The following is a 25,631-nucleotide window of genomic DNA, read 5'->3' as shown; positions in this document are numbered from 1 at the left end:
AAGAAAAGCAGGTGGGGGGGAGGGTGAAGGTGTTACAACTACCAGTTTATTATCAAAATGCCACAGTACTTTCCATTTGGTCCAGTTTTTGACTAGAGGCAGACAGAAAATGGACCAGGATCCGGGAAAGCTCCATTCCTCTGGCTCTGGGTATTTTCTCAACTGTAACATGGGAGATGATTTTTTGCCTTCTTAAAGGCTGCAGTGGAGAATGGATTATAAATGTTTGTGAACTATATAGTGTGGTAGAACTATACTGTTGTAAAAACCACATCCCCCACTAATTGGTTCAATACTCTTTTTTTCTCTTGACCAGAGATTCTTAACCTTTTGGGGAGTCACAGATCCCTCTGAGAATCTGGTGAAAGCTACAGAAAGAACCCTTTTCCCAGAAAAATGGACATACAAATGTCTGCAATTTCAGTCAGAACTGTGACACTGGAGCCACAGAACCCAAAGTAAAGAGCCCCCACACCGTATCACACCTGCCCGCAGACTGACCTGGGGGCGCAACAGCGTGACATGATGCGGAAACAGCAGCAGACACAGCCATGTCATGACCTCACTGTAGTTGACTGAGTTAAGAAATAGGGAAATCGGAACACAGGGGTCATTCGGTTAAACTGCTAAGTCAAAGATTATGAAGTAAAACGCTGATTTACCCTGAGTATCACAGAAACTCCCTCAAATTGTGGATTCCCTCCAAGAGATACTTACACTTTTTTTCCACTGTTCCTATTTACCTGCATCTTTCAGCTTATATTCAGTTAGGCTTACAACTGAAATTCTCATCTTTCTTGAGTTCATTTGGAAGCAACTGTAAAACCTGCTGACCTTGAATCACCTTCATCTCTACGGGGTTTCCTATATGAACAGATAACAATCTGATCAGTATCCAAGGCCATTAATATCCTTATAATATATAGTTGATATTTATAAAATGCCAGTAGCCTACAAATTAACTGAGGCTTGGTTTCATCTGTTTCTTATCAAAGAACTAAGATCAGTTTTCTTTCACACCCAAGAAGCCGATTACCTCAGACAAGAAAGTCAGTGTTTATGAAGAGTAAATGTCTTCGGACCTAACAGGCCCGATTAGATGAGATACGACTTTACTCTCTGTTCACGGCTAAAAACCACTGGAAAGAAATTATTTCCCCTGTCATCAATTCTATCCCTGGCATTCAATAAACAAACGTTTAGTTGCATAAGAAGATGCTTCCCTGATTAACATTTGTAAAGATCAGCACCCAAAATATTTATGTAAAGGTTTTACATTATCAATGACACCGTTTGTGTTTACAGAACTCATTTCAGCTACTGGCAGTTAAGTCTCTGACCCACAATTAATGCAAGTTTGTGGGCTCTCTAGGATCACTTATTTTAAGCAATATTTGCAGCATGAGATTTGAATTAAAAAAATAATTTGAAGAGTCACTTGGAGTTCATTAGATTTTATGACAATAGCAATCATTTACGTTGTTTCCCTAAATTGAGATCAAGGTTACACTTATTTTCTTTGCTCACAATTAATTAGCAATTCAGAAGATTACTATTTTTAAAGATTTTAGCTGCAGCTCAAGCTTCGCTAATTTTATTGACGTTAGAGCTAGCAAAACTGAGAAATGTCTTTATGGAGGATTTTAAGGCTTACATGGGATGTCTGATTTGAAAGAGAAACCGGGAGATTCTCGCAACATTTTATTTTTTGTTTCTGAAATACAAATCAAAATACGTTTTTGTTACATATCACGTTAACAAGTTTGACATTTCTTCCCAATACAGGATGACTTAATATAGGTACTTTAAAACTTCTGTTTTAAAAACAATACATTTTATTTTGGAGGGAAAGAGCTCATTAAAAAGATACATGGATACACAGGCTCTTATTTTTCATTATTTTAGTGTTTAGGAATTCTGAACTTGGATAGCATGGCCTCCAACTGAAAATTTGGTCCTTTAAAATATATATGTATTCCTCCCAAAACAAAAAGATCAAAGCGTATTGTTGAAAAAACAGAAATTTTTGGTATAGGCCTCTGAGTGAGCTTGAGAGACAAGTTAGGATGTGTTTCAACTGGACAGTGAACATTCAAGAACCTACTTAGAAACACGTGACAAACAGCGTGGTGCTATTGGGGTTGTTCTGCCTCAGAGGGGAAGGTGCTAAAGATGCACCAAAGCCACAGAACCAACTAACTCAAAATTAACCCAAATTCGGTATGGCATAATATACAACAAGAGTAGAACAACCTCAACAGTTATTCAATGCCTGGCAAGCTAGTTGTAAGCTTAGAACAAAGACCTCAGCAGGAACAATATTCGACACGTTTATAAGACTTTAAAGACGAAAACACTTCATTGTTCACAGACGAGGGACTGTGCACAAGGACATGAGTTTCCAGGACACTGGGGACAACCACAGAAACATACACAGGAAGAATACATCCAAGCTGCTTAACCTTCCACCATTCTCTTGAGTATTAAACCCAAACCACCTCTGGCCACTTGCAGGGGTGTCTTTTCTTCTTTATTCTCAATGTAAATGCTTGCTCCTTGGGACACCAGCAGTTTCGCTTCTTCCACTCTCTCCTCGTCACAGGCTAAGTGTCTGAAATTGAGGACCACAAAGACTGATTACTCCCTACCGATTCTATGTAACAATGAGAATTTCCTGACAGGTGGTCTGAACTGCATATTACTAGGTGGTATAATATTAGAATATTTAGTTAGGAAAGGAAAGATCGATTTGCATGGGAAAGACTGTTCGTAAGCTAAAATTCCGTGGAACAGCCTTATGGTACCAGATCACGTATCGTAATTCTGGACACACAACCATCGAAGAAGGGATCTAAATGCCAGCCTAAGAACAGCTTCCATATTTTATGGAGATCAGAGTAGTCTGCCCCAAAGGCACCCAATACTTTGGGGCTACAATTTAGAAAAGCCCCAGCTCATAATCTGCTAACAGCAATTTGTGTGGTTGGAATTTTGGAAAAGCAGTTTAAAAGGTGTTGTTATCTCATTTGATCCTTACATCCACCTTGTAAGTTAACGTGGTGGTAATTATCCCCACTTTACAGTTGAAATTGTGGCAGAGGTCGAAGTCCTTACCTTTGTTGACAGGGCTGGGCGGTAACTGAGGGGGAAACCTCAGCAGGCACTAACGGTTTATCAGGCAGGGTATCAAGCACTTTACCTGTCATGTTATCTAAGCCTCACAACAATCTAGTGAGGACGGAATTATTATCCTCATATTACAGGTGCGAAAATTAAGGCTCGGGAAGGTTAAGTTACTTCTCCAAGTTACTTAATGTACGTATTTAATATAGTTGGTTAAGTGGCTGAGTTTGAATTGAGTAAACAGCATCTAGCTATCCCCAAATCCTAGGCTCTTCCCGGGACCCTGTCCTGCCTGACTCCTAGGTTTCTTCCTTGTTATGGAGAAGAGAGCTAGCATGGGCAAGTCTTTCTAAACAGAGTCACTCGGGACTAAAGAAAAGATTTTTAAAACGAAGAGTTAAGAAAACAATACTTGAAAAAGACTGAATCTCACTTTAGACTAAAAAGGAGACTCAGAATTTCTGGTTCAAAAAAGTCACCACTCACTAAGGAAGAAAAATAGCCACGTACTGCAGAAAAAAATACCAAGGCAGAGGATGGCCTCAGGTCATAGGCATGAATCAATTCCAGATGGATCTAGTTACATGAAGAACAGGAACTCTCAACCAAAACCAATGCAATGTCTTTGTTTTTTGTTTTAAAAACCTACAGTAAAATACAGGTAAATATTTAACTAATTTCAGGGTGAGAAAGGACTTTCCAGTCATGAGGGAAGATTAATAGGTCTGACTACTTAGAAGCTGAAACACTTCTGTTCTTTAAAAAAAATAATGAACATGAAAAGACAAACTGGGAAAAAAAGAGTTTCGACTAACACAGCAAACTAATATTTTTAGCACGTCAAGTGCACTTAAAAAAAAAAAAATCACAAAAAATAAATTCCCCGAAAGCAGAGAAAGGGACACACAAAAGGTTCTAATTTAGAGCAGAAATCTAATTAGTTGGAGGCATTAAAAGATGTTTCACTTCGCTGATAATAAAAAAATGCAAATGACAACTTGATATACCACGTCTGATATAACAGAAGGCTATTTTCCGTGTTGGTGAGGGGGTAACAGGCATTCTCAAACCTGCTGTCGGGCGGGTACAATGATACAACTCCTCTGGAAGCAATGTGGCGATATATAGCAATAGTCTCAAAATGTGTGTATTCGTTGACTCAGCAGTCCTACTTCTAGGAGACTATACTAAGGTAATAATCAACAATATGGCCAACGATTTTTGTATAAACTTGGTCAATGTAGCATGATTTGTATTCATGGAAAACTCAAAAAAGCTTAAACAATACAGAGGAATGATTAAATCCTGGCACATCCATAAAATGGAATTGTATATAGCCATTCAAAAATGTTTTAAAAACATTTAATAAAAAAAAATATTTAATAACATTGGAAAATGCTCACAATATACTATGAGGTTAAAGGAACAGGATATAATTACATACACAGTATGATCCCAATTTTGCAAAAAAACTTTTTTAAATATGCGTATTTGCATACAAAAGAATGGGAGGAAATATATGAAAAGTACAGAGGCAATTTTAACTTTTATCCTTATACTTTTGTGTTCATACACATGTATTATGATTATAAGCAGAAAAAAAAGAAACGACGTGTGAGAATTAGTGCAAGCAGGCTAATGTCAAGGAGAGCACAAATGACTGCTACTTGTCACTTACAGAGGAGTGTTACCCTCAGTGTCTTGGATATTTGTGGATGCTTTGTAGTACAGAAGGATATGAATCATCTTCAAGTTACCCTTGGCTGCCGCCCGGTGCATTGCTGTGGCCTCATAATGGTCCTTAGCATCTGGATTAGCCCCGCCTTCCAGTAACATGACAGCGATCTGGAACCCCGGGGAAGAAAACAATGCAGACGTCTAGTTGTGTTTGTGTACAGGTTCGGAACTCAAGAGGAGGAGCCAAGGAACGGGAGCCTACCTCGTGCCTGTTTTTGGAAGCTGCGTAATGTAAGGGGGTACAGCCATTTTGGTTGATGGCATTCACTTGAGCACCTTTACCCAGAAGGGCTTTTACGATCTCATCCCGGCCGGCAGAAGCAGCAATATGAAGAGGAGACCAACCTGCCTATGAAAGAGGTAGGGGGTACAAAAAAGAGGGGGGAAGGCACAGGGATTAATGCTGACATGTACGTAGGGTTTACAAAGAGCTGTGTGTGAATGATTTAAAAAAAATAAATAAATAACCTTCTTTTCCCCTCATTTAACACTGCAGAAAATTTGGAAAGTAGATGTATACAAGAGGGACGCCAAACCACCCATAATCCCGTAACACAGAAATAATGATATAGGAGTAATTCTAATGTGTTTTCCAATTGGGATTATAGGATATAAAGTTCTGTGAGTTGCATTTCCCACAATGTCCACTTCTTGCCTTGTTGTGAGAATTTTCTGTCCTTTGGATTCTTGACTTTATTGGTTGCATATTATTTTATTAATATGGCTACGCCTACTGTATTCAAGCAATCCTATACTGAATTGTTTTTATTTCTTTGCTATTATAAATATTCCTTCAGTGAGCATCCTTGAAAAGGCATCTTTGCCTACAAAACATTTCCATCCTTATTCTTCACCAAGTTTTATCTCAATATAACCAATACCATTACAATAAATCTCTGTGTAACAACAACAAAAGGATACCCAGGCCCTGAGTATTCAGGCAGTGCTCACACAAAAAAAGCCTTCCAACATAATAAAAAGGATTTGTAGTCTTGTAGCCTTAATCTGCATGTTAACCTTAAATTATGGGGTATGAGTGGCAGAACCAACATTCTAAAATAATGCACCCACTAGACCTGTGTGAGGTCACCAAGGCCCTGCTGTAACTAACTGCGTAGTCATAAAGGTTACAATTTTGTTTGTGAGCTTGATACTCAGTCCTCAGTAAACACCAGTCTGGAGTCTAAAGATAACCGGGCCTTTATCAACTCTGCCTAGGACTCACATCATCTTTATCATTCACTGGCACTCCAAGTTGCAGCAAGAATTCCACAATTTCTGTATGTCCGGCTGAGCATGCCCAGTGCAACGCGGTTCTGCTGTCCTGCATGGGAAACAGAGAAGCAAGACGGTTGACATTCTTGAAGAGAAATAGAAGAAGGAAGGCAAGAATGCCAAAAAAGATTAATACTGGGGCCAGCAAGCCTATAGTCTGGGAACAAGAAATGGAGAGCACGGGATCCTCAGGTAGGTAAACTTACACCATATTACTTACTATTGTAAGAGAGACCAAGGTTTCAGTAACATGGGGGAGAACCCATTGATGAATGTAATTCTGGGCAGAATCCGGCCTCGAAAGCAGTTGAGCACGAGACTGATTTCACTGCTTTGGCAGAAATAGACCTTTGGCTATTTACTGTGACGTTATTTATGTACTGTTATGCCAGGCACTCTGCTGGGAGTTTTGCAGTCATTGTCTCATTTAAGCTCCATGATCCTGCACAGTGGACATTATCCCCATTTTCCAGATAAGGAAACTAAGACTCCTCAGGCTAAACAACTTGCCCAAGGTCACACAGCTAGTAAATGGTGAAACTGGGCCATAAACCCGTCTGACATTGAAATTTCCAGATGTTCTGGAAAGAATGAATGAACCTTATGGGAAAGAAACGTTCATAAAACTAGTTGAGATTATCTATAGATTCATTTAAAAAGCATACCACACACAAAATTAGAGAGCAACATTACTTTAAAAAGCTAATAAGCCAGGAGTTAGTTGTGTTTCTCAAAGGGAATTTCTTTTTTTGCAGTGACAGCTGTACTTCTTAGCTCTATGGAAAAGAAAGTGGTATTTTAAACTTTATTACAAAAGAATTCAAACACATAAAAATAGAGAGACTATAATAGAAACCCATATGTCTATCACCTAGATTTAATATTTTGCCATATTTGCCTCACTTCATTTCCTCGATGAGGTTTTTAAAAACAAATCCTAAATATCATGATTTTTCATCCTTAAATATTTCAGTATCTAAAGAATAAGGATGCTGTCCAACGGAGCTATGAGGCCATTATCACACCTACCAAAATTAACACTAACTCCTTGATAACATCTAAAAGTTGGTATTCAGATTTCCCCAGTTGTCCCCCAAATGTTTTTTAATAGTTAGCTTCTTTCAATCAGGCTCCATACAAGGCCCGTAATTTGCATATGACTGTCGGTTCTTAAAGTCGCTTGACCTGGAATAGCTTCCCTCTTTTTTATTCCACTGACTCAATGAAGAATAGATTATTAAATCTTAATTTGACATTATTAACTTAAATTTCGAGTATTAAATATTATCAGACCATCATGAAGGTAAATTAGGTAAAGGTAAAGCCATTTTCAGGTTGAGCAATAAAGAAAAGTCCCAGGAGTCAGTCTCCTGACTTTACTCTTCCCAAAGACACAAAATGGAGATTTGTAAATCCCTGACACTGTATTGCTTAGTGCTTAGCATGGTACCTGTCATAAAGAATGCAATCTATAAATATTTGTTGGCTTGCTGAGGTCACCGTGAATCTTTCTAGAAACTCGGGGTGAAAGCATGAGGGTCCTTTGAGCAGAAACACTTCCCAAAGTCCATTCACTTTTGTTCTGCCTCTGCCTAGGAATGCCCGTTCACTGCCCCAGGAAAATCCCACTCATCCTTCAAGATCTAACCAACCTTCCCTCCTCTGCAAAACCTTTTCAATTATCACAACATTCGCTCTTTTAAGGGAGATTAAATCAGGTCCTGCCATTCTGTGTTCTGAAAGCACCACGTAAACTTCTCTCCAGAGTAGTCACCACAATTTGTTACCGGACGTGTGATTTGGGGTTACTTTATTAACGTCTGCTTCTTCCACTCGACTGTATCCCCAGCTCCTAGCAAACTGCCTGGCACAGAATTGGCGTTCGGTTACACGTGTTTCATGGAATAAAACGACGAGTAAAAAGTAAAGAAACCCATTAAAAAAAAAAAAAAGCTTTCCTCCACGGGTAGCTCAAAGATTGGGCATTTCTGAGAAACGCGGTAAACGTTCTAGAAATATCCAAAATTCAGCGAGCTAAGTACCGCCCCTCCTCCCCCAAATATTTGAGGTTTGCGGGGCTAGCTCCCGCCGCCCGATTCCGAGTCCTGAGGTGACCCCGGCTAAGGATGGGGCGGCGGGGGCGGGGATCTGGCCCTTACGGAACCGGCCTCCCTTGGGCCAGGCCAGGCAGCCACCCTGGGCCTCGTCGACGCCGCCGCCTGCGGAGAGGCCCCAGCGCTGCTTTACCTGGTCAGTCCTAGTAGCCAGGGATTTATCGGCCAGGATCCTCTCCTTCAACTCCTCCAGCTTCCCGCTGTAGGCCAGGTTGCAGACCATTAGGTTAGACACACACCCCTCCATGTCTCTTTCCCAGGATCTCCGGGAAGCGCGACCCACTGCCGCCTCACGTCGCCAGCTATGACTGCCAATCAAAAGAGCCGGCTGAGTTCCACCAATCACTGGTCTTCCTCATTCCTTTGCTTCTTTCCCACCCAGGGGAGCCTCTGGGAGTTGCAGTTTGAGCGCGGTTCTGGGCGGGGAGGCGCCTTTACCGCTCTCTCCGACTCTGCCCCTAGCAGCGCGGAACTACAGGTCCCAGGGTCCCTTGCGGCCGCCGTAGTCAAGTGGCCGGTGGAATTGGCCCAGGATGACAGCTGGAGAATGGAGTCAGGTACGGGGAGCGGCTTCGTGTGGAACCTGGGTGGGTGGTCGCTGTTGGGCCATTGAGTCGGCCGCGAGAAACGGGTGCGGGGTCCTGGCAAGAGAGCTATGGGAGCCTGAGGGTCCTGTCCCACGGGGGCCCTGACCTGCAGTGGCAGGCGGAAGGGACAACAGTAGGAGCTGAGGGCTACCTCCTGGGCTCTGCGGGTGGCGGCGGCTACCCTCCCCCTCCCTGCCGCCGCCAAAGGAGTGGAAACAAGTAGGGGTTAATTATTCTGACATCTCGGCGGAGTGGCATCAGGGCAGAATTCTGCCACAGCAGTGATAGCATATGACTCCGTAGTAAGGTGATGTGCCAGGGTGATGCCAAAGGCAGGGTGTGAGGCCATAGGAGCCACTTGATATCTAATTGACCTCGGTGAGTCCATGGCCTGGTGACATCACAACTTGATGAGAGTCATCTTGATACTGTGGTATGGTGTTGGCCCTTTAATGTCATGATAATAATGATGACACCGAGGCTTTGCTAGAAATATTAAGCTAATAGTGTTTCTATTTATGGAAATCCCAAAGAGATGCAAGGCTTATCCTTTATAGGGCATATCCAAGAGGGCTTTATGCCAAAACTAGGTAATGATAAGAATACACTCAAGAAAGAGACTGATTATGTTTATATTTATCCTGTTATGGTGTAGAGCAGGGCTTGGCAAACTTTCTGTGAAGCGCCAGATAGTAAATAGTTTAGGCGTTGCAGGCCAAAAGGCAGAATTGCGGATAATTTATAGGCACTTATATAACAAGAGAGAAAACAAATTTCAACAAATGTTTATTGATGAAATCCAAAATAAAACAATAGTTGAGTACTTTTTTGTTGTTGTTGTTATATAGGACTACTAGTAGAAATAATGGAATTCTTTTGGGGGGGATAACATTTTATTTAATTGGGGCTCACAGAGTTCCCCATCTTAAAAATCATGTCAAGTGTTCATCTGTTAATGCTGATCTGTAATGAGATTTTCTTATTTCATCTTTGTAAATGTCTTTTCACAATGATAGGTACTGCCAAATATTGATATCAACCCACAAGCATATTCTTGTTAATTTTTATTTGATTTTTAAAATTTCCGAATAGCTTTAGCTTTATAGAAAAATCGCAAAGGTAGTACAAAATTCCTGTGTACCCTTCACCCAGTTTCCCCTACTGTTCTTTTCTTATTTTTAACAGCTTTATTGAAATGTATTTTATGTACCATAAAATTCACTCAGTTCAAATGTATAATTAAATGATTTTTAGTAACTTTACTGAGTGGTGCAACCATCACCATAATCAGTCTTAGAACATTTTCACTCCCCCAATAAGATCCTTCATGCTCATTTATAGTTAATCCTTGTTCCCACTCCCAGCCCCAGGTAATGACTAATCTACCTTCTGTCTCTATAAAGTTGCATATTCTTGACATTTCATCTAAATAAAATCTTACAATATGTGGTCTTTTGTGCCTGGCTTCTTTCACTTAGCATGGTATTTTTAAGGTTCATCCATATTGTAGCATGTATCCGTACCTCATTAATTTTTATTTCCAAACAGTATTCTATTTTATGGATATAACACACTTTTTCTGTCTACTCAGTAGTTGATAGGTTGTTTCCAATTTTTGGCTATTACTACTAATGTTAGCTGCTAAGAACATTTGTGTACAAGTCTGCCCGTGGACCTGTGTTTTCATTTCTTATTGGTAGATACCTAAGGGTGGGATTACTGGGACATATGGCAAATTTATGTTTAACTTTTCGAGAAACTGCAAAACTGTTTTCCATGATGGCAGCACTATTTGCTTTTCCGCCAGCAATGTAGGAGGGTTTCTGTTTCTCTAAATCCTTGCCAACATTTGTTATTGTCTGTCTTTTTATCATAGCCATTCTAAATGGGTATGAAATAACTCATTGTGGTTATAATTTGTATTTCCTTAATGACTAATGATGATGAGCATCGTCTTGTGTGCTTATTAGCCAGTTGTGTATCTTCTTGGGTGAAGTGTCTGTTCACATATTTTCCCCATTTTTGAATTGAGTTATTATCTTTATTGTATTTTTATTGTTGAATTGTTGAATTGTACCTTCTAGATACAAGTCCTTGCCAGATATATGATATGTGGATATTTCTACTAGCCTATTGCTTGCCTTTTCATTTTCTTAATGGTGTCTTTTGAAGTGCAAAGGTTTTGAATTTTGATGAGTTCCAATTTATAATTTTTTCTTTTGTGAACCATGCTTTTGGTGTTTTACATTTTTTAAAGTGTACAGTTTATTATTAATGTATTTTAGAGTTGTGTTACCATCAACACAGTCTTATTTAAAAGATTTCCATCACCCCAGAAAGAAACCTTGTGCCCATTTTCAGTCACTCCTCATTGCTACTCCCAACCTTAGGCAACCAATAATCTATTTTCTGTTTCTATGGATTTTCATTTTCTGGGTTTTCATACAAACAGACACAGGATGTGGTCTTTTGTGTCTACCTTCTTTCACTTAGCATGTTTTTGACCTTTATCCAAATTTTACTATGTAGCAGTACTTTGTTCCTTTTTATAGCTAAATAATATTCCATTGTATGGCTATACAATATTTTATTTATCTGTTCATCAGTTGATGGGCATTTGGGTGGTTTCCACCTTGTGGTTGTTATGAATAATGCTCCTATAAACATTTGTGTGCAAGTTTCTGTGCAGACATGTGTATTCACTTCTTTTGGTACATATCTAGGAGTAGAATTGCTAGGCCACAGGGCAGCTCTGTTTAACCTTGTGAAGAACTGCCAAACTGTTTTCTACAACAGCTGCACTGTTATACAGTCCCACCAGCAATGTATGAGGGTTTCAATTTCTCCATCTCTTTACCAACACTTGTTAATGTCTGTCTTTTTGATTATAGCCATTCTAGTGGGTGTGAGGTGGTGTATCATTGTGATTTTGTTGTTTTGACTTGTTATGGGAAGTATGTAAAGCATGTTGATGTTACTTTTGGTTCAAACAGTGGCAGTTGTTGAAATGACTTTTCTACAATGTAAGTTTCACAAAGAAGTGCTGTTTTGCCTTGTTATTTTAGATTGAATTAATTAAGAAACATTATCAAGTCTGCAGCGAAAGCTCATTTCCAGAGCCATTCAGTGTTTGATAAGAGTGGCTGAGGGCAGTTTGTCCAACAGTTTAAAAATGTAAAAATCATTCCTACTTTGTTTCCCAGATGAAAAACATGAGTGGTCTTAATCTGGCCTGCCAGATGCAGTTTACTGATGGTGGGTCTAGAGTGAGTGTCCTGTATGTAGTAGGTGTTCAATAAATATCTTGTTAATTATAGAGATACAGCAGGCTGGTTGTGTGGTATTCACACAGGATTGAATATAGTAACATTTTACCTTAATAATACATCAAGGAATTGGATTTGATTGCTAAGAACAGCTGGAAAAACAACTCTAAGTACCTCTCCTACTGAGTGACTTGTTTGGGTTATCTTCTTTTATAGATGGTGTCTTGTACTTTTATTTATTTTTATTTAATTAATTTTTTAATTTATTTTATTTTTTCTTCTGCTACCATATGGCAGTTAACTTTCAATTCTGAGTCCCTTGAGGCTAAGGGTAAGGTAACCCTTGACTTTTTGAAGGCTGAAAGACAAACAGGTCTATAAGGGAGAAGGTTTCTTTTGTCTCTGGCCCCAGGTTATGGAGGAACAAGGTGGTGACTGTTTATCAAGAATCAAAGGAGGCCCCTATTATGGACTGACTCCCTTGTTGTTCATATGATCGAATGTTTCCTGTTGCCTTTTCTACGTGGTCACCTAGATTTTGGGTCCTAGAACAAGCCAGATTCATCTTCTGGACTTTATAAGGCTAAGAATAACTAACATTTATCAATCACATGTGTCAGATACTGGTCTTATATCTCATTTAATCCTTCACAACAATCCTACGAGGTAGGTACTATTATCCCTCCAGTCCCCACCTATTTAAAAATGAGAATGCAGGTTCAGAGAATCGAAGCAATCTAACATGCCTAAGGCCACACGATTTAGTAAAAGTTGGAGCTAAAATTGAAATCTGGGCCTAACACCCTAGCATTTAACCACTGTAACCATAGTGCTCAATATTGCTGAAAATGAAATTATATATAAATGAAAACCTCAGATAAGGCAACACTAATTCCTATAGCTCTTCAGGCTGTAACTCTACCTCTGATAGTAAGAAAATGACATGTTTTTCATGCTCTAGAGCAATGCTGTTGTATAGAACTCTTTGTGATGATGGAAAAGTTGTATTATCTATGCTGTTCTAGTATGGTAATGTTAACTTTAAAAATAAAACTGTTGGGGCGCCCGGGTGGCTCAGTCGGTTAAGCGTCTGCCTTTGGCTCAGGTCATGATCCCCAGGTCCCAGGGTCCTGGGATCGAGCCCAGCATCGGGCTCCCTGCTCCTCAGGGAGCCTGCTTCTTCCTCTCCCTCTGCCTGCTGCTCTGCCTACTTGTGCTCTTTCTCTCTCTCTCTATCAAATAAATAAATAAAATCTTTAAAAAAATAAAAAAATAATGGGGCGCCTGGGTGGCTCAGTTGGTTAAGCGACTGCCTTCGGCTCAGGTCATGATCCTGGAGTCCCTGGATCGAGTCCCGCATCGGGCTCCCTGCTCGGCAGGGAGCCTGCTTCTCCCTCTGACCCTCCCCCCTCTCATGTGCTCTCTGTCTCTCTCATTCTCTCTGTCTCAAATAAATAAATAAAATCTTTAATAAAAAAAAATAAAAAAATAAAAATAAAATAAAACTGTCAGTTACCTTAACAGCAAAAATGGGTTTATTCAGGAATAGCAGAGAATCACAATTCAGGACGTGCAAGCTACAGCAAAACCATAGGCAAGTCTGGAGAACAAAGGAGAAGAATGTGGTTTTATAGAGGAAAGCGGGGAGTTGGGAGGACCTGTTATAAGCAAAAAGCCCACTGGAGTAAACTGGGAGTTTGACGTGTAGTGGCTTTTTACTGGTTGAGTTGTGACAGTCTCTCATTGGCTGGGCCATTTCCACCCAAGGAGAAAATCTTTCTTCCTCCTGCTGGGATAATAAAGGAAGGCTTCTTCCTGTTGGGAATACAAGATAGGTCTCTTCCTGTTGGGGGTCTGCAACTGGCAAGTGGTAAGGTGTGAGAGTTCCCCCTTCTGGCCTCTTGACTCCATTTTACTGATGTTTCCCTGTATTAATTTTCACAACAGCCACTAGTCCCATTGAGCACTTGAAATGTGTCTAGGAACTAAATTTTAAATTTCATTTAATTTTAATTATTTTAAATTTGAACAGCTTCATGTGGCTAGTGGTTATAAATTTGGACAGTGCAGAGAGAGGCAATTTCCCCTCATGTGGCCCTTTCTAATCATCACTAAATATTTTACTCAATGCAAATACTCTTTTCATAGCACAACTGGAAATGAATATATTCTATAGTGAAACAAACTTGAGGACACCTTACACAGGGTGAATGCAAATCAGTGAACTGTGTAACAGTCTCAGGAATACGTCCTGGGTTACCCAGAATGAAACTCCTCCATCCCTACCACTTACTGGATAAAGTTTGAACGACTGGCCTGAAGACATTTTGCAATTCATAATTCATTGTTTGAAGATGTAATTCATTTATGTGGCTTATTGCAAACACTTCACAATTGCCAGTTGCCTGGTTTAATAGGAGATATTTTAATCTGTGGCTATAATATTTTTTTAAGCACATGTTTTGATGTTACAGATAAATGTCTTTGGTATTATATGTCACTGGCCTATATACACCTTCCCCATTTAAAATCTATCCCTTTGTACAACCAACTATTATAATAAAACATTTTATTTACTTATTCTTGGGTTTTAGCTTCCACATTCTTGTTTCTAAGTTATTCTGTAAGTGGTTTCTTTTTTTAACTTTTAAAAAATCAATAATAAAAGACTCACCTATTGTAGAAATAGTACAGAAAAACTCTGTATATTCTTCATCCAGTTTGCCCCAATCATATGATTTTATGTAATCATAATACAATATGAAAAGCAGGAAAATGATGTTGGAATGATGTGTGTGTACAGTTCTGTGTTACTTTATCACATGAGTAGATTTGTGTAACCATCATGGCAATCAAGATACAGAAATATTCCATCACTAGAAGGCTACCCATTTATGGTCACACCCACCACTTACCCCAGACAATTACTAATGTGTTCTCCTTCTCTATAATTTTGTCGTTTTGAGAATTTTATATAAATGGAATCAAAAAGTGTGTGACTTTTCCATTTTTTTACTTCATAATTTTACTTCAGATCCATCCAAGTTGATAAGTGTATCAATAGTTTCTTCTTTTTTATTGCTGAGAAGTATTCCATGCCTTGGATATACTAAAATTAGGGTGAAGCTCACCCCTTCTCCTATTGAGGGACATTTTGGTTATTTCCAGTTTGGGGCTATTACAAATAAAACTGTTATGAACATTTGAGTATAGGATTTTGTGTAGACCTAAATTTTTGTTTCTCTGATGTAAATGCCCAGGAGGACAATTGCTGGGTCCTATGGTAAGTGTATGTTTAGTTTTTAAAGAAACTGACAAACAATTTTACCATTTAATATCCCTACTGGCAATGTATGAGTGATCCAGCGTCTCTGCCTCCTTGCTGGTACTGGTAATGTCACTGTTTTCAGTTGAGCTATTCTGATAGGTGCATAGTGATTAATAACTTATTGTGGTTTTATTTGCATTTCTGTAATGGCTAAGCAGAGTCAACATTTTTTTATGTGTTTATTTGCCACCCCCGTATCTTCTTCAGTGAAATGTTTCTTCGTGTACTTTGCCCATTTTCTAATTGCATTGTTTGGGTTTGTTTTTTGTGTGTGTGTGTGTTTTAAACTGTCAGGTTTTGAGAGTTGTGTGTATAGTCTAGATACAAGTTGTTTGTCATATACGTAATATGCAAGTATTCTCTAGCAGCCTATGGCTTGTCTTTTCATCTTATTAATAGGATTTTTCATAGAGCAAGAACTTAATTGCGATGGTGCCCAATTCATTGATTTCTTTTTTCTTTTCTGGATTGTGCTTTTGTTGTACTGTCCAACTCTTCATCAAGCCCTGCATCTCAAAGATTTTCTCCTGGATTTCTTATAAAAGTTTTCTAGTTACATTTAAGTCCACAATCCATTTTCATGTAATTTTTGTATATAGTGTGAGGTTTGAGTTGAGATTAATTTTCTAAACTACAGATACCCAATTGCTTCAGCTTCATTGAATTGCTTTTGTACTGTGGTAAAAAAAAAAAAAATGGGTATGCTGAATTCGTATAGGCCTATTTCTGGGTTTTCTGTTCTGACTCATGTGTCTATCTATGTGTCTGTCGCTCTGCCACACCCCAGAGTCTTAATTACTATAACTCTATAATAAGTTTAAAAAATGGGTAGAGTGATTCCTCCTACTTTATTACTTTTTAAATATTGTTTCTTTATTTTCCTTTTCCTATATGTTTTAGAATAATCTTGCCTATATCTTAAAAAAAATTGCTATGATGTTAATAGGAATTATAGTAGACCTGTATATCAGTTTGGGGAGAACAGATATCTTTACTATGTTGAGTTTTTCAATTCGTGAATGGGGACTGTCTCTCCATTTATTTAGATTTTCTTTTATTTCTTTTCTTGGCATTGTGTCGTTTTCAGCATACAAGTCTTGTACATATGTTTTGAGAATTATAACTATTTCATTTATTTGAGTGACTCTTAATGGTATTGTATTTTTAACTTTGGTTCCCATGTGTCCATTGCTAGTATATAGTAATGCAGATGATTTTTGTATGATGATCTTGCACCCTGCAATGTTGCTGAATTTGCTGACTAAGTTCTAGGAGGTTGTTTTGTGTTTGTTTGTTTTGGTTGATTTCTTCAATTTTCTTTGTAGACCATCTTGTCATCTGCAAGTAGGGACAATGATATTTCTTCCTTTTTATTCGATATGCTTTTTATTTATTTTTTCTTCCCTTATTGTTCTGTCCAGGACTTCTAGTATGTTGAATAGCAGTGGTGATAGCTGAACCCTTGCCTTGTTTCCAATCTTAGCAAAGAAGCAGTCAGTCTTTCCGCATTAAGTATGATGTTAGCTGTAGGTTTTTCTTTCTTTCTTTTTTTGTAGATATTCTTTTGAAAGTTGAGGTAAAGGGTGCGTGAGTGGCTCAGTCGGTTAAGCGTCCAACTCATGATTTCGGCTCAGGTCAAGTCATGATCTTACGGATTCTGGGATCAAGCCCCATGTCAGGCTCCATGCTCACTGGGGAGTCAGCTTGATATTCTCTCCCTCTGCCCCTCCTCCACCCTCTCTCATTCTCAAATAAACAAATCTTAAAAAAAATAAAGCTGAGGCAATTCCCTTTCAATTGCCAATGTTCTAAGCATTTTTTTAAATCATGAATGAGTGTTGAATTTTGTTAAATAGCTTCTTCTGTATCAGTTGATATGAGCATTATTAGTTGTCTCATTTTGTCATAATATGGTAGATTACACTGATTGATTTTCAAATACTGAACCAGCCATGCATCCCTGGAATAAACCCACTTGGTCATGTAGTGTATAAATTTGTTTATATATTGCAGAATTCTATTTGCTAGTGTTTTGTTAAGGATTTGTGTGTCTGTACTCATGAATGATATTGGCTTGTTATTTAATTTTTTGTACTGTCTTTGTCTGATCTTAGTATCAGTGAAATATTAGCCTTATAATAGTTGGGAAGTATTCACTCTTCTATTTTCTGGAAGAGATTGTGTAATATCAGTATTAATTCTCTGTCAAGTGGTTGGAAGAATTCTGCAGTGTGATCATCTGGGCCCAGAGATTTCTTTTTTTGGAGTTTTAAAAGTGCAGATTCAATTTCTGTAATAGTCATAGGGCTACTCATATTATCTGTTTCATACTGGGTGAGTGTGTGTTTTCAGTTTTCAAGGAAGTGGTCCAATCTATATAAATTGTAAAATTTATATGTGTACATTTGTTTGTAGTATTCCCTTATTATCTTTTGGGAGTTTGCAGAGTCTCTAGTGATATCCCCTGTCTCATTCTGATATTAATTTGTGTCTTCTCTCTTTTTTCAGTTTGTCACTCTTCCTAGAGGTTTATTGATTGCATTGACCTTTTCAAAGAATCAGCTCTTTATTTCATTGATTTTTATTTTTCAACCCTATTGACTTCTGCTCTACCTATTATTTCCTTCCTTTTGCTTTCTTTGGGTTTATTTTGCTCTTCTTTTTATAGTTTTTTAAGGTGGGAAATTAGATTTTTTTAATTTGAGACTTTTCCTCCTTTCTAAGGTACATATTTAGTGCTATGAATTTCCCGCTCAGCAGTGGTTTAGCTTCATGTCACATAGTTTTTATTGCAGTAAATAATACATAATATTAGATCCACTCTCAACAAATTTTTAATTCTACATTACAGTATTGTTAACTCTAGGCATGATGTACGGCAGATTTCTAGAACTTTCTCATCTGGCATGGCTGAAACTCTATACCCATTGAACAGCAACTCCCCAATTCCCCCTCTGCCCAGCCCCTGGCAACCTCTGTTGTTCTAAGTTCTGTTTCTTTGAGTTTGAATACTTCAGATACCACATGTAAGCAGAATGAGGCAGTGTTTGATGTTCTGTGACTAGCCCATTTCACTTAGCATAATGTCCTCAAGGTTCATCCATGTTGTAGCATGTGACAGGATTTCTATTTATATGGCAGACTAATATTCTGTACCACATTTTCTTTATCCATTCATCTATTGATGTACAGTTAGGTTATTTCTACCTCTTGGCTATTGTAGATAATGCTGCAATGAACATGGCAGTGCAAATATCTTTTCCAGATACTGATCTTAGTTCTTCTGAATAAATACCCAAAAATGGGATTGCTGGATCATATGGTAGTTCCCTTGTTAATTTTTTGAGGAACTGCCACGGTGTTTTATATAGCAGCTCTTCCATTTGTTCATTCCCACCAACAGTGCATAAGGCTTCCGGTTTCTCCACATGCTCACCAACATTTGTTATTTCTTCATTTTTTTTAAATAATGGCCATCCTAATAAGTGTGAGGTGATACCTGGTTGTGGTTTTGATTTGCATTTCCCTGACAATTAGCGACGTTGAGCATCTTTTCATATACCTGTTGGCTATATGTGTATCTTCTTTGGAAGAATGTCTATCCAAATCCTTTGCTCAGTTTTAAGTAGATATTTTGGGTTTTATTTTTATTTTTTATTTTTTTTTTTGGTTTTTTGCTATTGAGTTGTAGGGGTTCCTTACATATTTTGGATATTAAGCCCTTATTGGATACATGGTTTAAAAATATATTCTCCTATTCTGTAGGTTGTCTTTTCATTCTATTGATTGTTTCCTTTGCTGAACAGAAGCGTTTTAGTTTGATGTAGTCCCACCTGTCTGTTTATGCTTTGGTTGCCTGTGCTTTTAGTGTCATATTTAAGAAGTTATTGCCAAGACCAATGTCATAAAGCTTTTGCCCTGTTTTCTTCAAGGCATTTTATAGTTTAGAGCTTATGTTGAAGTCTGTAATTTTGAGCTGATTTTTGTGTATGGTGTAAGGTAAGGGCCCAATTTTTCTTTTGCATGTGGATGTCATTTTCCCAACACTGTTTGTTGAAGAGATATCCCTTCTTCATTGTGTACTCCTGGCACCCTTGTCAAAGATCATTTGACTATATATGTGTGAGTTTATTTCTGGGCACTGTGTTCTATTCCATTGGTCTATGTGTCTGTCTTTATGCCAGTGCCATACTGTTTTGATTGCTATAACCTTGTAATATATTTTGAAATTAGGAAATGTGTGGCCTCTAGCATTGTTTTTCTTTCTCAGAATCCTTTTGGCTATTTGAGGTCCTTTGTGGTTTCGTATGAATTTTAGGATAGCTTTTTCTGTTTATGTAAAAATGCCACGAGGATTTTGATGGGGATAATGTTCAGCGTGTAGATTGATTTGGTTAGTGTGGATGTTTGCACAGTATTGTCTTCCAATCCACAAACATGGGATGTCTTGCAATTTATTTGTGCCTTTAAATTCCTTTCAGTAATGCTTTGTATAATTTACAGTATACAAGTTGGTCACCTCCTTGGTTAAGTTTATTTGTAACTTTTTAAATTATTTTTCATTCTATTTTAATGGAATCATTTCCTAAATAATTTTTTTCAGATAGCTCATTGCTATTATATGGAAAGATGACTGATTTTTTGTATGTTGATTTTGTATCCTATAAACAATATTTAGAGTACATGCTAAATTCACTTACTGTAACAATTTTTGTGGAGTCTTTAGGGTTTTTACTTTTAAGGTTATGTCATGTACAAACAAAGCTAATTTTATTTCTTTCTTTCTGATTTAAATGTTATTTATTTATTTATTTTGCCTAATTGCTCTGGCTAGGACTTCTAGTACTAGATTGAATACAAATGGTGACACTGGGTACCCTGTTTCGTTCCTGATCTTAAAGGAAAGCTTTCAGTTTTTCACCATTGAGTATGATGTTATCTGTGGACTTTTTATACATGACCATTATTATTTTCAGGTAGTTTCCTTTTATTCTTAGTTTGTTGAATTTAGAATACTTAACTTTTCAACATGTAAAGCTGTTGAATTTTGTCAAATATCTAATCTGAATCTATTGAGATGATCATGTGATTCCCCCCCATTATGTTAATGTGGTGTATCACATTGATTGATTTGCATAGGTTGGGTCGTCCTTCCATCCCAGGGAGAAATCCTACTTGGTTGTGGTATATGATTTTTAAAAATATGTTATTGAATTTGGTTTGCTCATATTTTTGAAGATTTTTGCATCTATATTCATCAGGGAAATTGGCCTGCAATTTTCATTCCCTCTAGTGTCCTTTTCTAGTTTTGGTATCAGGGTAGGGCAGCCTCACAGAATGAGTTTGGAAGTGTTCCCTCCTTTTCAGTTTTTTGGAAGCGTTTAAGAAAAATTGGCTTCAGAAATTATTTTTTAAAAAGAATAAAGTTAATTCTTTAAGCTAAGATTTCTTAACTTAAAGAATGAATTTAAAGTTAATTCTTTCAGGGCACCTGGGTGGCTCAGTTGGTTAAGCATCTGACTCTTGATTTCAGCTCGGGTCATGATCTCAGGGTCGCGAGACCAAGCCCCTCATTGGGCTCTGTGCTGAGCACAGAGTCTGCATAAGAGTCTCTCCCTCTTCCTGTGCCCGTCACCCCATGCTTACACACTCTCTCTCTTTAAAATAAATAAATAAATAGACAAATGAATAAAATTAAAATTAATAAAGTTAATACTTTAAAGGAAGTTAATTCTTCTTTAAATGTTTGATAGAATTCACCAGTGAATCCATCTGGGCCTAGGCTTTTATTTGTTCAGAGTTTTTTGATGACTGAGTCAATCTCCTTACTAGTTATACTTCTGTTCAGATTTTTCTGGGTCTTCACAATTTATTATTGATGAGTTGTATATATTTAGGAATTTAACCATTTCTTTTACTTTGTCTAATTTGTTGGCTTATAAATGTTCATAGTAGTCTCTGATAATCTTTTTAATTTCTGTGTCACTGGTTATGATATTTCCTTTTTCATATCTGCTTTTATTTATCTGGGTATTCTATTTTCTTAGCTAATGTAGCTAAAGATTGTCAATTTTGTTGATTTTTTAAAAAAACCACCTATTAGTAATTGATAAACCTCTAGCCAGACTCATCAAAAAAAAAAAGAAAGAAAGAAAAAAGACTCAAATAAACAAAATCACAAACAAAAGAGAAGAAATAACAACCAACACCACAGAAACACAAATAATTGTAAGAGAATATTATGAAAAACTATATGCCAACAAATTAGACAACCTAGAAGAAATGGATAAATTCCTAGAAACATATAACCTACCAAAACTGAAGCAGGAAGAAAGAGAAAATTTGAACAGACCAATTACCAGCAAGGAGATTGAATCAGTAATCAAAAAACTCCCAACAAACAAAAGTCCAGGACCAAACAGCTTCACAGGTAAATTCTACCAGACATTCAAAGATTTAATACCTATACTTTTCAAACTAGTCTAAAAAATAGAGGAGGAAGGAAAACCTCCAAATTTATTCTATGAAGTCAGTATCACCCTGATACCAAAATCAGATAAAGACACCATACACAAAAAAAGAGAACTACAGGCCAGTATCTCTGTAAAAATCCTCAACAAGAAACTAGTAAACTGATTCCAACAATACATTAAAAAAAGCATTCACCACGAGCAAGTGGGATTTATTTCTGGGATGCAAGAGTGGTTCAATATTCACAAATCAGTCAATGTGATACATCATCTCAATAAGAGAAAGGATAAAAACTATATATCGTTTCAATAGATGCAGAAAAAGCATTTGACAAAGTACAACATCCATTCATGATAAAAACCAAAACAACCTTGAAAAAGAAAAGGAAAACAGAAAGCATCACAATTCCGGACTTCAAGTTATATTACAAAGCTGTAGTGATCAAGACAGCATGGTGCTAGTACAAATATAGACACATAGATCAATGGAACATAATAGAAAATCCAGAAATAAGCACACAATTATATGATCAGTTAATCTTTGACAAAGCAGGAAAGAATATCCAATGGGAAAAAGACAGTCTCTTCAATAAATGGTATTAGGAAAATTGGTCTGCTACATGCAAAAGAATGAAATTAGATCACTTTTTTACACCATACACAAAAAGAAACTCAAAATGGATTAAAGACCTAAATGTGAGACCTGAATCCATAAAAGTCTTAGAAGAGAGCACAGGCAGTAATGTCTCTGACATCGGCCATAGCAACATTTTTCTAAATATATCTACTGTGGCAAGGGAAATAAAAGCAAAAATAAACTATTGGTATTACATCAAAATTAAAAGCTTCTGCACAGTGAAGGAAACAATCAACAAAACTAAAAGTCAACCTACTGAATGGGAGAAGATATTTTCAAATGATGTATCTGATAATGTGTTAGTATCTAAAATATATAAAGAACTTATAAAACTCAATGCCCAAAACATGAATAATCCAATTAAAAAATGGGTGGAAGACATGAGCAGACATTTCTCTAAAGAAGACATCCATATGACCAACCGACATGTGAAAAGATGTTCAGCATCACTCGTCATCAGGGAAATGCAAATCAAAACTACAGTGAGATATCTGTCAGAATGGTTAAAATAAAAAACAAGAAACAAGTGTTGGTGAGAGTGTGGAGAAAATGGAACACTCATGCACCATTGGTGGGAATGCAAACTGGTTGGTGCAGCTACTGTGGAAAACCGTAAGCAGTTTCTTCAAAAAGTTATCAACAGGGTAGCCTGGGTGGCTCATTCAGTTAAATGTCTGACTCTTGGTTTCAGCTCAGGTCATGATCTCAGGGTCGTAAGATTGAGCTCTGCATCAGGCTCCGCACTCAGCGCAGAGTCTGCTTATGATTCTCTCCCTCTCCCTCCCCAATGCCCCTCCCCCTGCTCACCCAAGCTCTCTCTAAAATAAATAAATAAATAAAATCTTTTTTAAAAGTAAAAAATAGAACTACCCTATGATTGGGTGCCTGGGTGGCTCAGTTGGTTAGGCGACTGCCTTCGGCTCAGGTCATGATCCTGGAGTCCCTGGATCGAGTCCCGCATCGGGCTCCCTGCTCGGCAGGAAGTCTGCTTCGTCCTCTGACCCTATCCCCTCTCATGTGTTCTCTCTCTCTCATTCTCTCTCTCTCAAATAAATAAATAAAAATCTAAAAAAAAAAAAAAAACTACCCTATGATCTAGTAATTGCACTACTGTGTATTTACCCCAAAATACAAAAACACTAATTCAAAGGCATACATGCACCCTTATGTTTATAGTAACATTATTTACAATAGCCAAGATATGGAAGCAGTCCAAGTGTCCATCAATAGATGAATGGATAAAGAAATTTTATGTAGGGCGCCTGGGTGGCTCAGTCGTTAAGCGTCTGCCTTCAGCTCAGGTCATGATCCCGGGGTCCTGGGATCGAGTCCCACATCGGGCCCCCTGCTCGGCAGGAAGCCTGCTTCTCCCTCTCCCACTCCCCCTGCTTGTGTTCCTGCTCTTGCTATCTCTCTCTCTGTCAAATAAATAAATAAAATCTTCAAAAAAAAAAATTTTATGTAAATATATATTTTTTTACATGTATATATATGTATATGTTTGTTTAGTATATATAATGGAATATTATTCAGCCATGAAAAAGAATGAAATCTTGCCATTTGCAACATCATGGATGGAACTAGAGTATAGGATAATGCTAGTATTATGCTAAGCAAAATAAGTCAGTCAGAGAAAGACAAATACCGTATGATCTCACTCATATGTGGAATTTAAGAAACAAAACAAATGAGCAATGGAAAACAAAAGAGAGAGAGAGAAACCAAGAAACAGACTCTTAACTATAGAGAACAAACTGATGGTTACCAGAGGGGAGGTGGGTGGAGGGGATGGGTGAACTAGATGATGGGGATCAAGGAGTGCACCTGTTGTGATGAATACCAGGTGATGTATGGAAGTGTTGAATCACTATATTGTACACCTGAAACTAATATAACACTGTATGTTAACTATACTGGAATTAAAATAAAAACTTAATTAAAAAATTTTTCTTGGGTAAGCCCAATATATATGTATTAGCTCACTGTTGGTTTCTATTGATTGTCTTTTCTCACTCAACTTGAGATATTCCTGGCTTTTTGTATGAGGGATTTTCTGTTGTATCCTGGACATTTTGAGTATTATGTTATGAGACTCTGGATCTTATTTCAGTCTTCTGTTTTGGCATATCTGCTCTGAGACTGCTCTGATGAAAGGATGGGGGCATAGCTTCATTATGGCCAGAGGGAGGTGGGATTCAAGGTTTCCCATTCACCATTCATTGATACTATGGTAGGAATAGGGGCATCTCATTATTACTGGGCAGGGGTAGAATTTCACGCTCCCCACTAGACCTCTGCTGACAGAACGCCAGCTTGGAGAGAGAAGAACATCTTGCTATTGCTCATGGCCTCCTTTTCCATCATGTTCTGGGGGCTTCATTACTGCCTGGCAGGGATGAAAGTACCAGATGCCCACTAAGCCTCTTCTGAACCCACCTCAAAGAGAGGGGGAGGTGGGTGTGTGACTGTTTACTGCCAGATGAAGCTGGAAGTCTAGGCTCTGCACTTGGCCTTTGCTGATGGGTGTGGAGTAGGGCCACAGTTTTTTTTTCTGTGGTGCTTGGCTAGAGTACAGAAGTTATTATCTAAAAGGTTTCTGCCTTGGGCACTCGGGTGGCTCAGTCAATTAAGTGTCCGACTCTTGATTTCAGCTCAGGTCATGATCTCAGGGTCCTGGAATTGAGCCCTATGTCAGGGTCTGTGCCTCATTGGGGGGTCTGCTTGAGGATTCTCTCCTTCTTCCCCTGCCCCTTCCCCTTCTCTCTCTCTCTCTCAAATAAATAAATAAATCTTTAAAAAAATAAAAGGTTTCTATCTTGCTAGGCTACCACTTTGTATTCCTTTGGCTAGAGCTTTTTTGGGGTCTATTTTTGTCTGGGCCCATTGGTACTTCTGGGTGGCTGGCTTCTCCATCACTGGGTCCAGGATGCATTAGTCAAAAACAAGACCCAGGGAACTTACTTGGGTCTTGAGGTCCCTAGCCAGACTGTCTTCTCTCTACCTTTCAAAGCTGTATAATATACAAATATTACATGATATTAATGATATTAATATATTTTGTGTGTATATATATATGTATAAAATAATGTCCAGT

The 25,631-nt window shown here is 38.0% G+C and overlaps 2 protein-coding genes across 3 annotated transcripts in view; one reads left to right on the top strand and one right to left on the bottom strand.

Moving 5' to 3' along the window:
• Positions 1–1,688: 1,688 nt before the first annotated feature.
• On the bottom strand, positions 1,689–8,563 carry PSMD10 (proteasome 26S subunit, non-ATPase 10). Of its 2 annotated transcripts, none has more exons than XM_006749332.3 (5): positions 8,383–8,562; positions 6,086–6,184; positions 5,063–5,209; positions 4,802–4,968; positions 1,689–2,611 (listed from the first exon to the last, which is right to left on the bottom strand). In XM_006749332.3, the coding sequence occupies exons 1-5, from the start codon at positions 8,494–8,496 to the stop codon at positions 2,458–2,460; spliced, it is 681 nt and encodes a 226-aa protein (XP_006749395.1). In that variant the 5' UTR covers positions 8,497–8,562; the 3' UTR covers positions 1,689–2,457. The 2 variants fall into 2 exon arrangements, with proteins under 2 accessions (XP_006749395.1, XP_006749396.1); XM_006749333.3 differs by having other exon boundaries at positions 2,499–2,611; positions 4,881–4,968; positions 8,383–8,563.
• Positions 8,564–8,645: 82 nt separating this feature from the next.
• ATG4A (autophagy related 4A cysteine peptidase) overlaps positions 8,646–25,631 on the top strand; it is a 53,888-nt gene continuing 36,902 nt past the window's right edge. Inside the window, exon 1 of the mRNA XM_006749334.3 lies at positions 8,646–8,806. Coding sequence (XP_006749397.1) covers positions 8,797–8,806 — 10 coding nt within the window. The 5' untranslated portion in view covers positions 8,646–8,796. The remainder of the gene's footprint in view (positions 8,807–25,631) is intronic.

The sequence above is a fragment of the Leptonychotes weddellii genome, chromosome X (genome assembly GCF_054177405.1).
Source record: "Leptonychotes weddellii isolate Sample4059 chromosome X, ASM5417740v2, whole genome shotgun sequence".
NCBI classification, from domain to species: domain Eukaryota; kingdom Metazoa; phylum Chordata; class Mammalia; order Carnivora; family Phocidae; genus Leptonychotes; species Leptonychotes weddellii.
The sequence above is the reverse complement of the archived record's forward strand: the minus strand, read 5'-3'. Positions and strand labels throughout refer to the sequence as shown.